The sequence below is a fragment of the Mus musculus genome, chromosome 8, assembly GCF_000001635.26.
Source record: "Mus musculus strain C57BL/6J chromosome 8, GRCm38.p6 C57BL/6J".
NCBI lineage: Eukaryota > Metazoa > Chordata > Mammalia > Rodentia > Muridae > Mus > Mus musculus.
In genome coordinates, this window is record NC_000074.6 from 112,616,265 (window position 1) to 112,632,308 (window position 16,044).

At 40.7% G+C, this 16,044-nt stretch overlaps 1 protein-coding gene across 4 annotated transcripts in view; it reads left to right on the plus strand.

The window, feature by feature from the left end:
- Cntnap4 (contactin associated protein-like 4) overlaps positions 1 to 16,044 on the plus strand; it is a 312,910-nt gene that overhangs the window by 46,467 nt on the left and 250,399 nt on the right. For all 4 annotated transcript variants that reach the window (XM_006530730.2, XM_030243313.1, XM_006530729.4 and 1 more), the window contains exon 2: positions 134 to 244. Coding sequence is in view for 1 of the 4 variants with exons in the window: in NM_130457.2 (NP_569724.2) it covers positions 134 to 244 (111 nt within the window). In the remaining 3 variants the exon portion in view is untranslated. The remainder of the gene's footprint in view (positions 1 to 133; positions 245 to 16,044) is intronic.

The following is a 16,044-nucleotide window of genomic DNA, read 5'->3' on the forward strand; positions in this document are numbered from 1 at the left end:
GGATTACAGGCACACGCCACTGTGCATGGCTTAGATCCTCGTTTTGATGTTGTGTTTATTTGTTGTGTCTATTGATTTGAAGAGAACTGTCAGCTCTGTGCTCACTGGAATGTGGCATTTTCTCTCCTGGCAGATGACTGTGATGAGCCCCTGGTGTCTGCCTTGCCTCAGGCATCCTTCAGCAGTTCTTCTGAGCTATCCAGCAGTCACGGTCCTGGATTCGCAAGGCTGAATCGAAGAGACGGTGAGTCTGCTCTCCCACAACCCTTTGGCTCTCGATGAATCTTGTGAATTTTCTATTTTCTTAATCAAATCATTGCAAGTGATATGCTGTGAAAAGAAGTAAATGTTGAAACAAGCCAATGGTGATAACCCAAAGTTAATGACATCTGGCTTCCATTCAGGAAAGGCAAAGAACTACACCCTATCTGAAAACTTTATTTTATTGTTTTTAACAACCAAAGAATTTAGTTTCTTCAATCTGGTAAAATTTTTATGTATCTTATAAAGTAAAAATTTTTGCAGTGATTTGCAATCATTATGAATACAGAAATGATGGGAACTTAATTGCCTTCCTATTTCAAGTTAAAGAAGTCTGCAAGAAGTAATTTTAAAGCACACTACATACTTAAAAATAGTAATCCCTCTGTTTGTATAATTCTTGATGTGGTTGGCATGGTTTTCTCTGCTGTTGAGGATCAAGAGCTTCAAAAAGCTTTTCTGGCCCTTGAGGAATACTCGGTTTCAGTTGTTTATCATCTCGTGGGTAGATTGGGCTCAATGGCTTGCATATGATTCCAGTAAAACGGAAGGCAAAGATAATTCACTTGCAGGAGATATGAGACAGTGCCATAGCAAACAACCGTGTGCTAAATGACAGTGCCACTCTGGTTACGTTCTTTAACATAGAGAGGGAAGAGACATTAGCACAGACATTGGAGGGACACGCTGACAAACGGGAAGCCATTTTAACAGATAGCCACACAGACTCTAAACAATTCATATTTTCAAAAGCCATGTGTCCTCTTCCACCACACTGCAAAATCTACTCCTTGCTGTTAACATTCTTTGTTGGTATTCTTGTTGCTTGAGTTTGAGTATATGGAATTTTGAACACAACAATGTGTGTGTGTATATATGTGTGTGTGTTTGAGACAGAGAGAGAGAGAGAGAGAGAGAGGGAATAGCAAGAATGCTGATATGCATTATGCATTATATATTACTCAGTTCCAATGACTATTGAGACATTTGCATGACCCTTTGGCATGGTTTTGAGCTTTTTGACATGGTTCAAGTGTCGTATTAGAGTATTTGAGGTATGTTCTTTGGTGGTTTTAAGAGTAAAGGTGTCAGTGGAGAAGAACAGCAAGATCTTTGTTCCCAGGGGGGAGACATGGGGCCCTTGGTGCTAACCATGCTTTTTTGTTCTATAAGCACATTGTAGTCTGAGATTTTGGTCACTGTCGCTTCCTATTTGCCACTCTGGATCTCTGATTTGTAGGCATTTGGCTTCCCCCCCACCCCTGGGAAACATTCTAGACACCTGGTTCTAAACTTGTGGTTTGAGAATCCTTTGGGGGTTACATATCAGATATCTTGCATATCAGATATTATTGTTCATAACAGTAGCAAAATTACAGTTATGAAGTAGCAACAAAGATAATTTTATGGTTGGGTGTTGTGGGAAGCCACATGTGCCATTGCAGGGTGGCGCTGGCTTCCACTGGCCACAACGCATACATAGGCAGTAAAGTTTTTTTTTGCCAAGATGAGGTTTTGAGAATTAACCAAAATTAACCAATCAGATGAGAGACAAGTTAACCAATCAGATGAGAGACAAGTCAGCCAATCAGATGAGAGACAAGTTAACTAATCAGATGAGAGACAAGCTAACCAGTCAGATGTAGGCATGCAAATGAGGCGGTAAGCATAACCCAAGCACAACCAATCCGGGTGTGAGACACGCCTCTCTTAGGCCTATATAAGCAGCACCAGTTCTGGGCCTGGGGTCACTTCGCCTTTGCAATCAAGCTCTCCCAATAAACGTGTGTAGAAGGATCCTGTTGCAGCGTCATTCTTGCTGGCAAGTTGGGTGCCCGCAAGAGGGCGTTACCACAAGTGGAAGCATTAGGAAGTCTGAGAACCACTGTTCTAGATCCTGCACCAAGGCCCTCTTTGCAGGGATACCATTTCTACAACACTTTGACTTGAAAGCAAGGTCTCTACCATGTGCTTTTAAAAGTAAAGTGGAGTTTAACACTTACTGCCCTTTCCTTAAATCTTCAAAGCACTCACAGAATGGGGTCCACCAAAGAGAAACAAAATTTAATTTATCTATGAAGCTTTATTTCATTTCTGAGGCTCAATAAATCACAGAATTATATTTTATTAATTGGATGCAATCATAGTTTTCATTAATTTATATACTCAACAGGAGTCTCCATCGGTGGGACTCATTTTCATTCTTAATTTGTTTCTATGGCTCTTGCTGAAACACAATATCAAACTTCATGAATCTCATTTGCATGTTAATGAAACCAAGAAACAAAACAGGATCATTTTAATTATCTCTTGCTGGTTGTCAACCTATTTGATTACATTTTTCTTTTTTTATTTAGATTTGCTTTTTTTCCTCTATTAATTACATGGAGTGTTCATAAAGGAATGTCAGATTTTGAGTGATTTATTAAAGGCTATATATTACTTATTTTAGTCAAATGCTCCTTCTAGTATGTAGCTCAGGTTGAAAGAGGTGTTCAGCCAAGCCGCTGAAATGAAACCAATAGTTTCTTTGACAGACATAAAGAAGTCTTTTCTGAGGAATCAGAAAAACTGGTCAGGCCAGGAATGAGAAACAGCCCATGTAGTGCCCTGCTGTGGGTTAGAAATACCATGGATTTTGCTGACTAAATAAGTAGGATCCTGACTGGAGAGTCTGAGCTGAATTGTCTCCTCTGAAAGAATACACAGCGGTCCTTACATTGGTACCCATGAGTGTGATTTACTTCATCTGGCCATAGCATTTCACAAGATGGGTCCTTTGCAAACCAACAGACTTGTGAATATAGCCAAAGCAGCAAGTCGTGAGTCCAATGATTGTATAGAGTGAAAATAAAGTATTTCAGCACAGGGATGTAAACTCATACACTGTGTTGAAGTACGCCGATTGCTTCATGATTGAGTCTGTAAGATCAGAAGGTTTAAAGAATAATAGGTGTTTTTGCCTGTTCATTGTTAGTTTCCTTACCACAATGGAGTCTTTCTACGCTAAATAAGCAACATTTTCTCACCGCTGTAGGATTTGTTGTTAAAAGTCAGACATCTGTATGTAGAGAAATTATTTACCTGGTGAACTGACAGAGGTGACTCCCATTCTCTGTTTACTGTGAGATGGATTATTCTAACACCCCTTGCAGAATTGTGTGGCTATTCTTTTTGTCCTAAATCATTGTACTTATCCTCATACAACTTACAGTGCTTAAGTAAAGACACCCAAGTTCTATTTTCCAGGTATTCAGGACACACATCCTTACTTAAAAAGATGGGTCCCCTGAGATATTATCCAAGTAGCCAGTGCTTCTTGTTAAAAATGCTACATAGAATTCTTTATATTTATTTTATTCTAAAATAATAATATTAATATATTTAATAGTCAATGCCTCAGATGGAAGTTGATAAATGAGAAGTGAATTGTGTGTAGAGTTGAATAATTTGAAACCTAAGGGAAGGAGTGCCTCAGCACAGATGGTGTGAGTCTGGAATGCACCTGAGGTCTGTGGCTAGAGATGAGGCTCATGAACTACAATGGCTGAGTTTGCACTCTTAGGGGAAGCTTGTAGAGATACACAGAATAAAAGATATTGTCATATTTTCCTCTGTACCAACTTCTTCCCCATCATTCCAGATTCTAATGTGCCAAGAAAGGCTTTGACATATGGAGCTGTAAGAATTTCACACCTTCAGATTCATCTAGGCTCTGCCACATGATATATCTTATTGGCTATGGTTAATTTTCTGCCCTGTGTTTTAATTATCTCTAGTATGAGCCCTTCCCTCTCCTCCTCCTATCTTCTCTTATTCTCCCTTTCTTTCCTCTCCCTTCCCTTCCTCCTTCCCTCACCTATGTCTGTCTTCCTTTCACTCCTTTCTTCTCCCCCTCTCTCCCCTCCCATTCCCTTCTCTTGGAATTCAAACTTACAACTCATAATGCTGAGATACAAGCACTTAAACTCAAATAAACCCCTGAAGGGTTTGGTCACAAGTTACCTTAGAGCCACCGGACACAAGTTTCCCAGACATCTGAACTTCAGCTGTCCACCCTGTGTCTCTTTAACTTCTCCGGAGGATAATAGAATTTTAGGTGAAGAGGAACTATGATTAGACACTCTGAGATTGATTCAGTATCCTTGGGCTTAAATCACAACCACTTCTTACTCATTTAAGGATGGGAAAGATATTTAGCCTCTGTCCTTTAATCTCCCACAGGAGGAATAGGGTTAACAGTGTCACAGTATTCCTGAGATGACATCGTTGGCCTTGTTGAAAATGATGGCAGTGCAGAAGTGTGGCCAAATGGATTTCAGAAACATAGGCTGGAGCAATGCTAACCAGTTTCAAAGCAGAATCCATCGATTAACCCCATTAAACAAACTTAACAAGACCAAATATATGCACACATGTACACAAAGTAATCTCAGGGGATACAGATGTGCACCTAAGTCTTCTAGGAGGGACCAACTTGTTCCTGGTTAATTGTAAAGTAGTGTCAGAGAATCAAAGTTATATTTTGTGTGTTCTTTACAAGACTGTAGTAAAGACAGAACATTCTTTCCCGTGCATAGATGGTCAGAGTCAGCCAGCTTGGTGATGTGACGGCTTAATTTAGAATAGTTTTGCATTTAAAAGAAAAAAAAAGAAATTGAAATTGGTTTATAAATTAAAAACAATCCTTACCAAGAGATTCACACTTTGATAGTGGTTTGGAGAATGAAGTTCAAAATTAATTTTATGGTTTATGTGTGTCACTTATGCTTATAGATTATATTTTACACACTGGCCTTGAGAAGGTGAAATAAAAATGAGTGAAGATTTACATCTTTTATATCTCTGTATGCCCATATCCTTTATTCATTAAAGCAAAGGAAAAAATTGCTACCCATTTATTCATTGATATATATATATATATATATATATATATATATATACCACTTCTATTCTTGTATCAACATTGGAGATGACTTTGAACATCGAAGATGACTGTCTTGTGACCATTTGGTTTCCTGCACACTTCATATACTGCTGACTTTTCCAGGTCTCCTTCTGTAAGGACATTCTCCCCTCTCCCCATTCTGGTACCCCTTTTTTCTTTTCTTCCAATGTCCTTGTCTGCCTAGAGGCACACATTCTATAGCTCTAAATCAACCCCATAATTCCATCTGAACAGATGTGTCAAGTCGCCAATCGTAAGTAATTTATGGTGATACAAAGCTCCGGCTTGGGAATCCAGAACACTATACCATAGTAGTAAATCCTGGGTGGCCTTGGGGAATGACATTGGCTCTCTCTTTTACACCTATAAATGTATGAGATTGGATTTGAGGGTCTCCATATTCTAAAACAATGTGCATGTTGTATGCTTGGGGTAAGTGGGTGCATTTGTTCACGTATGTGGACACATGTGTATTTGTGTGCATGTGTGAGTACCTAGTGTGGAGGTCAGAGGCCAATATCAGATATCTTTCTCAAACAGTCTCCAGTTTATTTTTCTTTTTTTAAAATATTTTTTATTAGGTATTTTCCTCATTTATATTTCCAATGCTATCCCAAAAGTCCCCCATACCCTCCCCCAACTCCTCCACCCACCCACTCCCACTTTTTGGCCCTGGCGTTCCCCTGTACTGGGACATATAAAGTTTGCAAGTCCAATGGTCCTCTCTTTCCAGTGATGTTCGACTAGGCCATCTTCTGATACATATGCAGCTAGAGACATGAGCTCCAGGGTACTGGTTAAGAAAATGTCTCCACTGTTATCTGAAGATAGCAGATTTGGCAAGGCTGACTGTTCAGTAAACCCAGACATCCTCCAGTCTCTGTCTTCCAGCCTTGGGATTATAGATGTGTGCTACTGCAGCTGGAGTCTTAAGTCCTGAAGATCCTGACTCAAGTCTGCATGCGGGGAAGTACTTTAGGAACAAAGCCATTTCTCCAGCCCCAAGTGTACCTTTTGGGCAATACATGTCTTTGTCATAATTCACTTAAAAATAGAAATCTTTGAAACACAGTTAAGGTAAGGAGAATTCTTTAAATCAGAGTGCCCTTCTAAGTCCCTTCAAACTAGACACAGGATTTTCCTGGCTTAAAAGATGCCTTGAAGCCGGGTGATGGTGGCACACGCCTTTAATCCCAGCACTTGGGAGGCAGAGGCAGGTGGATTTCTGAGTTCAAGGCCAGCCTGGTCTACAAAGTGAGTTCCAGGACAGCCAGAACTACACAGAGAAACCCTGTCTCGAAAAACAAAAACAAAAAACAAAAATCAAACAAACAAAAAGATGCCTTGAACCCTCATAAGATGAAGAAATTAGGATATAAATATGATCCCACTCAAACCAATATGATGCCTCCAATTTGTTCAATTAAAATAAATTTGTGAAATTAACAATAATTACCAGTATATAACTTGCATTCTTTTAGTGCATGTCTGAATCTTTATTTTTGTCCCCTTAATTGTGTGTTTCTGTGTGTGTGTGTGTGTGTGTGTGTGTGTGTGTGTGTGTGTGTGTGTGTTGGTGCACGTACACAGGTGCCCACAGAAATTAGGAGAAGACATCGGGTTCCTTAGACCTAGAAATACCACCAGCTGTGAGCTACCTAATGTGGGTGCTGGCAACTGAACCAGAGTTCAGGCAACAAGTGCTCGTAATCACTCCAGCCCCTCTGCCTTTGTCAGTAGTGAGTAGCAGCATTTTATGTGGATGGATATCAGGTTGGATTTTCTCAGAAGCACAGCTGTAGCCAATGACTGAGGAGCAAGGGGTGTATGTGTCAGGGCGTAAGCATGAGGAGAAAATGGTGAGCTTGTGGGCAGAGCAGGAGCAGAGTGGGTTAGAAGTCCATAGATGTCAAGAGAAGACACCTCCACATCCCAGAATTTCTTGACAGATTTACCCCCAAATCACAGGTACCGACTCTAGCAGGTGTCTGGTTTGGGGGAATAATTAATTTAGAAAAGTTAAGGTTTTCTTAGGCTGCTGTTACAAAATAGCACAGATCAAGTGGATCAAACAGCAGGCATCTATTTCCCCTCATTCTAAGGTTTGGAAGTGCAAGGCCAAAGAGAGAGTCGATTTGTTAAGTCTTGAGGGCATTGATTCTGACTTTCTATTGGTTGCCTTCCGTTTGCCTTTTAAGGTGCTTCCTGGATGCAAGCACGTGGGAAGAGCACCATCTCTCCATCTTCTGCTAGTTCTGAGGGTACCAACCACATGATGAGTGCCCACTCTCTATTCTCATCTGCATCTCCTAAAGACTTCATCTCTAACTGCTATCACATTGATGGTTAAGGTCTCACAACATGGATTTAGTGGCAGTTCTTGAAGCTAGAGGAGCAAACAGAAATTGCAAACAGTTTGATCTGAGAAAAACCCAGTGAGCCCTTCTTTATGGGCAGCATTCCTGGAGAGACAGGAAATGCTGTGCAGTGTCTCAGCCACTTTTCATACCCAATAATGAAGTATTAAACACATGAAGGAGTTGTTAAAAAAATATACAAGTAGAAATGAAAATTGTAGGGGGCTTATTGTTATGATATCTCTCTGTCTAGTTGTTTGATGTACAAGCTAGGAAAATATCATTGAAATTAGAGGGTTGACATAGAAAATGAATAAATTTAGCAAAATAGGCAATTGTGATTTCTATTTATACAGTGTCTCCAACAACTGGCGAACACACATTCTTATCAAGTACACCTAGGCTATTTACCTAAATTTATGTGGTGTCAGAAAGAATAGTGTTTTAATAAATCTCAGAGGGTTGAAATCATGGAGAATAAGTGCCTGGCTACAGTGGAATTAGCTGGAAATCATTAATTAAAAAATACTTAAAATCCAGAAAGGTGTGGAATTTAATTACTGCACTCCTCAAACAGTAATCTCAATGGAGATTAGCAATCATTCTTGCTCAAGGATGACAAACACTGTAAGTCAAACTTGTGAGGTGCCACTTAGACTAAAACTGACATCCTTAACTGCAAACATCACAGAAGAAAGAAGGCTAAATATGAAGAACCCATCCAAGTAGCCTTGTGAAGAAAGTAGAACAAAAACATCTAACAGATTAGATCAAAAGTAATTAAAGGAGGTATGCTGGAGAGACAGCTCAGGGGCAAGGAGCACTTACCGCTCTTCTAGAGGACCTGAGTTTGGTTCCCAGTACCCACAGTTGGTAGTTCATGACTACCTGTGACTCCAGCTCCCGGAAATCCAGTGCCCTCCTCTGGCCTCCTCATGCATTCACACACAAACAAAAACTAAAATAAATTGAGAAATTTAGAAAGGTAAATAGTTTTTACAAAACTGCATTCAAAAAACTACAGAAAAAGAAATCTTCTGTCTCATGAAGAGAATAGAGCCATAATTAAAATGTTCCAACAAAGAGAACTCCAGGCTAACAAGTGTTCAAATGGGAATTCTTCCAAACACATTTAAGACAGATCTGACATTCTCTCTCAGAGAGAGGAAAAACGTCAAAATCCTCCTAACTCATTCTGTAAGGCCTGCATAACCTTGGTACCCAGGCCTGTCAAGGACAAACAAGAAAGGAAAATTAAAAGCCACTCTTGCTCATGAATATAAATGCAAAATATTCTAAACAAAATATTAGCATACATGTGTGAAGGGACTCAGCCTCGGCTCCGGAATGAGAATGTCCTCTGAAAGCTTGGTGGGTTGCAAAGCTAAAAACACAGTTGAAGGAAGTAGTGGCTCTGGCCTTGTGTGGACAATGTGACCATCCTCCCTCTGAGAGGAGGGGAGCACAAACTGGGGGGGGGGGAGGGGGAGTCTCATTCACTCCTATTGAAGACAGTTACAATTAAAGATATGCATTGGTATATTAGATACCCCACGTCTCTCCAGCCCTTCGGCCGCATTGCTTTCTCTAGTGAATGTTGCAGTGGTCAAGTCCAGCTTCCCACAGATGTAAGAGGGACTTGTCTAGGCTGGGCCACTCAGCTGTAGCTTTTTGCACATGATTTCCCTGATGGTGAGGGATCCTCCTTCCCTGGGAATCTCCTGGCATGACAGATTGTACTGGTTCTGGAGGAAGAGTGGCGTCTCTCCACAGGAAGGGTATCAATAACCATTGGAGGATGTGAATTTTGGGGGCTATGAAAGTAAGGATGGAATTGGATCCATCGAGGCTGTCCAGAACTTTGTGTAGGACTGAGCATCAGGACCTAACTTTTGTCCCAGTTGAAAGCTCAGCTTTGTTTGGGTTTCCCTTACTTTATACCTTTCTACCTTTTAAACTTGTTCTACGGACGGTGTAGTTCAGACCTGTGCCTTCATGCCATGCCTCTTATCCTTCAATAAAATAGCACAACATAGGGGCTACAGAGATAGATGAACAGTTAAGAACACATAGTACTCTTATAGAGGATTTGAGATCAGTTTTCAGAGACCAGAGTAGGTGACTCATAGCTGCGTGCAATCCCGGCACAGGGGTATTCAACATTTTCTTCTGGCTTCCATGGACACAATACACATGTGCACAAACCCACACATAGACATATATGAGTACACACAATTAAAATTAAATAAATGGGACAATATATTTACTCCTGCTCAGAAGAAGTAAATCGATAGTAATTTATCCCGCATCAAAGGACTGAAGTACAAATTGTGCCCTCTTAAGTGTTAGACATATTTAAGCAACATATGTCTAATAGGTTATTATAGGAAGAATTTTACGGTGGAAAAAGCTGACAAACTCAAACTTATGCAGATGACCAACTTTAACACTGATCATGCTAAGCTACATTGATGAAATGCAGGCCTGATTTGATGTGATGAGGATAGAATTTTTTTTTATCGCTATGGTCTATCTCCTGAAAAACTTCTCCGAAAATTGTTATGCAGACCCAAAGTGGAGATCATTCTAGCTGCATGGTTATTCTAAAAGCTATCAAGGAAAACCCCAAAGAATGAAGCCTGAAAACTGGCATAACTACATAAATCCAGGGAAACAAGGTGACCAACCTGCACCATGAATACCCCAGTGGGGCTTTGAAATAGAGGTAGATGCTCGCAGCCAACCATTGGACTGAGTATGGGGTCCCCAATGGAGAAGTTAGAGAAAGGGCTGAAGGAGCTGAAGGGGTTTGCAACCCCATAAGAACAATATTAACAACCAGACCCCCAGAGCTCCCAGGGACTAAACCATCAACCAAGGAGTAAACATGGAGGGACCCATGGCTCCAGATGCATATGTAGCAGAGGATGGCCTTGTCAATCATCAATGGGAGGAGAGGCCCTGGCCCTAGTGTAGGGGAATGCAAGGGTAGGGAGGTGGGAGTGGGTAGGTGAGGGAGGAACACCCTCATAGAAGCACGGGATGGGGGGATAGGATTGGGGGCCTACAGGGGGGAAACCTGGAAAGGGGATAACATTTGAAATGTAAATAAAGAAAATATCAAATTAAAAAAAAAAGAAAAAGGGGCATTAGGTAAAAATTAAAGAAAATATCAATGTAGCTAATAATAATAGTAATGCCAACAATAACTCATCAATACTGTTACTACTTGATACATACGATACTCATGAGAAGATGTTAATGAAAAAAGAAATCTGTTTATAAAAGCCATATTGAGAATCCTCCTATAATCTTTTAGCCTTTCTGGAATTCTGAAACCATATTAAGATAAATAATCATTTAAAATATGCTCCAATATTTTGGCATAATCAATACAGAATGTGGTGTGGACCTGTGCTTACAAATACCAAGAATACGTGTGTAAGGTAGAAACAGATTTAAGGTTGGGACAAGGGAGTGAAAAGTGCAATAAAATAATAAGTGTGGACTTAGTATCATTTTGTAGTTAGTAAAGCTGGATGCCCCAGTATAAGGGAATGCTAAGGTGGTGAGGCAGAAGTGGGTGGGGGAGCACCCTCATAGAAGCAGGGGGAGGGGGGAGGGGATGGGGGTTTGCAGAGGGGAGTCCAGGAAAGGGAATAACATTTGAAAGGTAAATAAATAAAATATCTAATAAAAAAGATTGGTATGTAGGCATTCAGAAAGTCATCAAAAGGATGCTTTTGAAATTCATGCCAGGGACTCAGTGAAAAACTCCTTTACTTCTATTCCCAATGAATAGTGTTTTAAAAGTAGCATTTTTATTGGTACAGAAATGACAGCTTTCGTTATGACACTCTCTTTTCATTCTGCAGTGTTGAGAATTGAACGTAGGGTCTAAGGTATGGCAGGCACATGCTCTGCCACCGAGCCTGAGTCCTGCTCTTATTACCACATTTGCATAGATGCATGCATGCCATACTCTTTAAATATTCCCCCCTCCATCCCCCAGATTGTCTCCCTTCTTCCTGGCTCTCAACCTGTGGGTTGCACCCCCTTTGAGAGTTGAATGACCCTTTCACGGGGATCACATATCAGATAACCTATATATCTGATATTTACATTATGATCTATAACAGCAAAATTACAGTTATGAAGTAGCAATGAAAATCATATTATGGTTGAGGCATCATCACAACATGAGGAACTGTATTAAAGAGCTGTAGAATTAGGAAGGTTGAGAACCACTGTCCTTAATAGTCCTATAGCCTATTTCTACTTCATGTTTCCCTTTAACAGTTAGATTCCGGGTATGAATAAAACATTGAGTATTTATCTTTCTAAATCTGTACTGTTTTGGTCAATACGATGCCCTCAAGGTCTATCTATCTTCCCGTAAAGGTCACCTTTCACAAATAAATATTACTCCATTCTATGGACATTTACCTTCTTTCTTTACCCTTTTATTGCCGACGGGCATCAAGGCTGGTTTCACCTGAGTTGGCTTTTGTAAATAGTGCTACAAAACACATGTGTGTGGCTGTCTCTGTGATACGCTGCCTTAGACTCCTTTGGGTACACACCCAGAGATATATGGCTAGATAATAGGCTACTTCTTTTCCAAATAGTTTCCATGACCTTAAAAGGTGATTTGATTTCTAATTCACGTCATTTTGGTAGAACTGTAACTGGTCATGTAATTTGAGTCTTTTCCTCAGAAAAAATAAGCATGAAATCCCAGTGGAGACTTGTGTGCCTGCCTAAGACTTTCAGCCCCATCGTCATTGCTTGCATGGGTGTTTATGAATGTGGCCTTCTAAGCCTGGCTAAGATTCTGCAATGGCTAGAGCTATTATATGTTGCTTTCAGGATGAAAGGAATAAAAATTAGCAAAGCTTCAAAGTTAAAGAGCAAGCGAATGTATTAGCATTTGCTCTCCGACTGACCCATCTCTGCTTCATTTGCACGCCATGTCTTATGTTTATCAGAGTGGATCTTCTGCTGTGTTTTAGATGGCATTAATGCTGATTAGGACAATCACATAAGGAGCGTGGCGATGCAGAAAACCATCAGTGAAACAGAAATGTAAGAAACAGATATTTAGAGCAAAGCCATAAATATAATCATTGACTGCAATTTTAGTACAAGTTAAAATAAACCGTACACGAGACGGGCCATGTGGGTGGCTGAACCTTGCGGTTTTACACAGTGCTTAAGAAAAGGGATGGATGAATCTGTAAAAGTTGCACACTATTAGACAAGCTAACTAATCCACTGTAAAGCCATCAAAAATTGAGATAAAAATTCATGTAACATGAAATTAATCATGGTAAAATGTTAATTTTATGTTTATGTCATGCCAATTCTGGGGCACTTAAGAACAATCACAATGTTGTCTAATCACACCATTTATCATTATTTGGTTCCAAAAAGGAAACTTTTTTTTTTTTGTAGATTTTTAAAAATCAGTCCCACCCATATGTGTGTGTGTGTGTATGAGTGTGTGTGTGTATGTGTGTGTGTGAAATTGTGTGTGTGATTGTGTATGTGTATGAGTATGTGTGATTATATATGTGTGAGTGTGTGTATGTGTGTAAAATTGTATATGTGTGTGTGTGTGAGTGTGTGTGTGTGTGTGTGAATACACATGGAAGGTGGATGCCAGAGGATAACTTGGTATGAGACAGAACTCCTTGTTTGCCCCTGCATATACCAGGCTAACTTGTCTCTCTTGTCTCCACCTCCCATCTTTGTAGGAGCTCTGGAATTACAGACACACACCACTACATCCTGCTGCATGTGGGCTCTAGGGATTTCAACTCAGGTCTAAACTCTTGGTCAGCAAGTGATTTATACACTAAGCTGTCCCCCAAGCCCCTAAAATATTTGGAACTGAGATTTTGTAGTTTAGTTTTCTTGTTTATTTTTGTGTTTGACTTTTTCCTTGTGGTTTCATGGGAAAGAGAGGCCCTTTGGACTTGCAAACTCTATATGCCCCAGTACAGGGGAATGCCAGGGCCAAAAAGGGGGAGTGGGTGGGTAGGGGATTGGGGGGTGGGTATGGGGGACTTTTGGGATAGCATTGGAAATGTAAACGAGGAAAATACCTAATAAAAAACCCTGATCTTTAACATTTTAACGGCCTATTTTGAGTTAGTGTTCCTCAGCTTCTGTGTTAATAAGTAATGCCCTCTCTTCCTAACATGTCTGCCTTTCCTTTCAGTATCATTTCCAGAAATTATATATGTATTGTGTTTGGTTAACTCTGTGCACTTTTATTTATTTAAACATGTAGATTGTATTTATTTATTCACCCACCCCTCCCCCAGTGCACAAGGCTGTTGCATGTGCCCATGTGCCCTTGCTGTTGCATGGATGAGGGGGTCAGACGGTGGCTTTTGGGAGTTGGTTCTCTCCTCCCACCACGTGGTACCTGCAGTTCGAACTCAGGTGATCAGGTTTGGCTGCAAGCACCTTCAGCTGCTGGAGCATCTCATTGTCCTGTCTTTCTCTTGTAAATCATGAAGGAAAGGGGGGGCTTATAAACCCCCAATACACTGATACAGTCATCTGTGCTTAATTCCGTATTTGCCTTACTGTGGTCTTTGTTCCTTCGTTTAACTTTGCTTTACTGTTTATTCCTCTTTCTCTCCACAGATGGGATTTGTTTTTGTTAGAAAGGTCTATTAACAAAGTCGACTTTTATTTTTTAAATTGAGACTGTCATGATTTACCCTTCATTTAAAAGGACGATTTCACCAAACATAGATATTTTGGCTGACTTTCTCTTTTCCTTGTTCCATTTCAAATTTGTCGTCCTATGAGTTGTTGGCCATTACAGTTTCTGTTTAGAGATTATCTGTGCCTATCGAGGGTCCCTCATACGTGACAGATCTCTTGTCTCTGCTCTTAATATTCTTTCTGTGCCCCAGCTTTGAATAGCTTGATTATAATATGTCACGGTGTGGAACGTTCTGTGTTTATCCTTCCTGCTGTTTATTGAATTTCTTGAGTGTATCCATTCTCACATCATTTATTAGATCTGGAAAACAGGTTTTGGTCATTATTTCTTTAACTGCCCTTTCCCTTCCCATCCCTTCTTCTGCCTGCTCTCACACAAGGTTAAGCTTGATGGTGCCTCATAGATCTCTCAGGTTTCCTTCTTTATTTTCTTTCCATTACTCAGGTTTCGAGGGCACTAATTGACCCATCTTCATAGTTACACCTCTGTGTGTTCAAATCTACTCCGAACCCCTCAACTGAATTCATTTCAGTTATAATTTGTGGTAACTTTCATGCCTTAAATTTTTTTTTATTTGTTAAAGTGTGTGTGTGTGTGCGCGCGCGCATGTACAAGAGTGAAGATGTCCATGGTAGCCAGAGATGCAGGATCCCCTTGGAACTGGAGTTACATGCAGCTGCAAGCTGGGATGTTTGGAACTGGACTCTGGTCCTCTGTAACACTCTTAACCAATGAGTAGTCTCTCCAATTTTCCCTTTCCAACGGCATAGCTGTTTGTTTGTATTTTCCATGTGCTGAGTTAGCATTTCCTATCTCTCTTCATTCTTTGTTCATGAGTTCCTTTTGGTCTTTGACCATAACTGATTTTAAGCTGTAGTGAGGTAGGCTTCCTGTTGGCTTCCTCAGAGACCATATCTCTTAGTTTCTCCTACGGTTCTATTGTGTTGGTTACTTTTGTGTATCTGTCTCAGAAGCACACCTGAAATCACAACCTGAAGGGAAAGTGTTTTCAAACCATGGTCACGTGGCCTCGTGTATTCGGGCAGAACTGGCGGCAGCTGGAGTGTGGTGGTGGTGGTGGTGGATGGTGGTGGTGGAGATTCCTCACCTCATAACAGGCAGGAAGTGGAAGATGATGGAGGGCCTAGGGATTGTGCATAACCTCCAAAGGCACACCTCAGGTGACACCTTTTCTCCAGTTAGGCTTTACCATCCAGTATAGCACCACCAACTGGAAACCCAGCAATTAACAAAGATGCAAGCCTGTGAGAGATATGCCACACTCACACTGCAAGACCTATTTCGTATTTTCTTGGATGCTTTGTATTTTAGGGATGGGGGTTGAGACAGCTGTTTAGCATTATTTTAACTCTAGAAATCAGCCAACTCCCATGCTCACAGAGTTTGCCATTTGCCTTCACTGTAAACAAAGTAAAGTTGGGCTTGTGTTTCCCCCCTCTTTTCTCTCTGTCTTGCTCTGTCTCTGTCTCTCTGTCAGTCCCTGCCTCTCTTTCCCTCTGCCCTCCTCATGTACCACAGGGCTTACCCATGAAACCCAGATGTCATCATCCTCCTGCCTCAGCCTCCTGAGTGCTGGGTTTACAGACTCCCACTTGCCTCCCTCATTTCCCATTCTCTTTGGTGGGTAGAATCTTTGAGTTCCATATTCTTTGAGGTTGACATCAGCCAGTGTTTTGACAGCTTTCCTCAAGCACTCCGGGAAACAAAATTGAAAT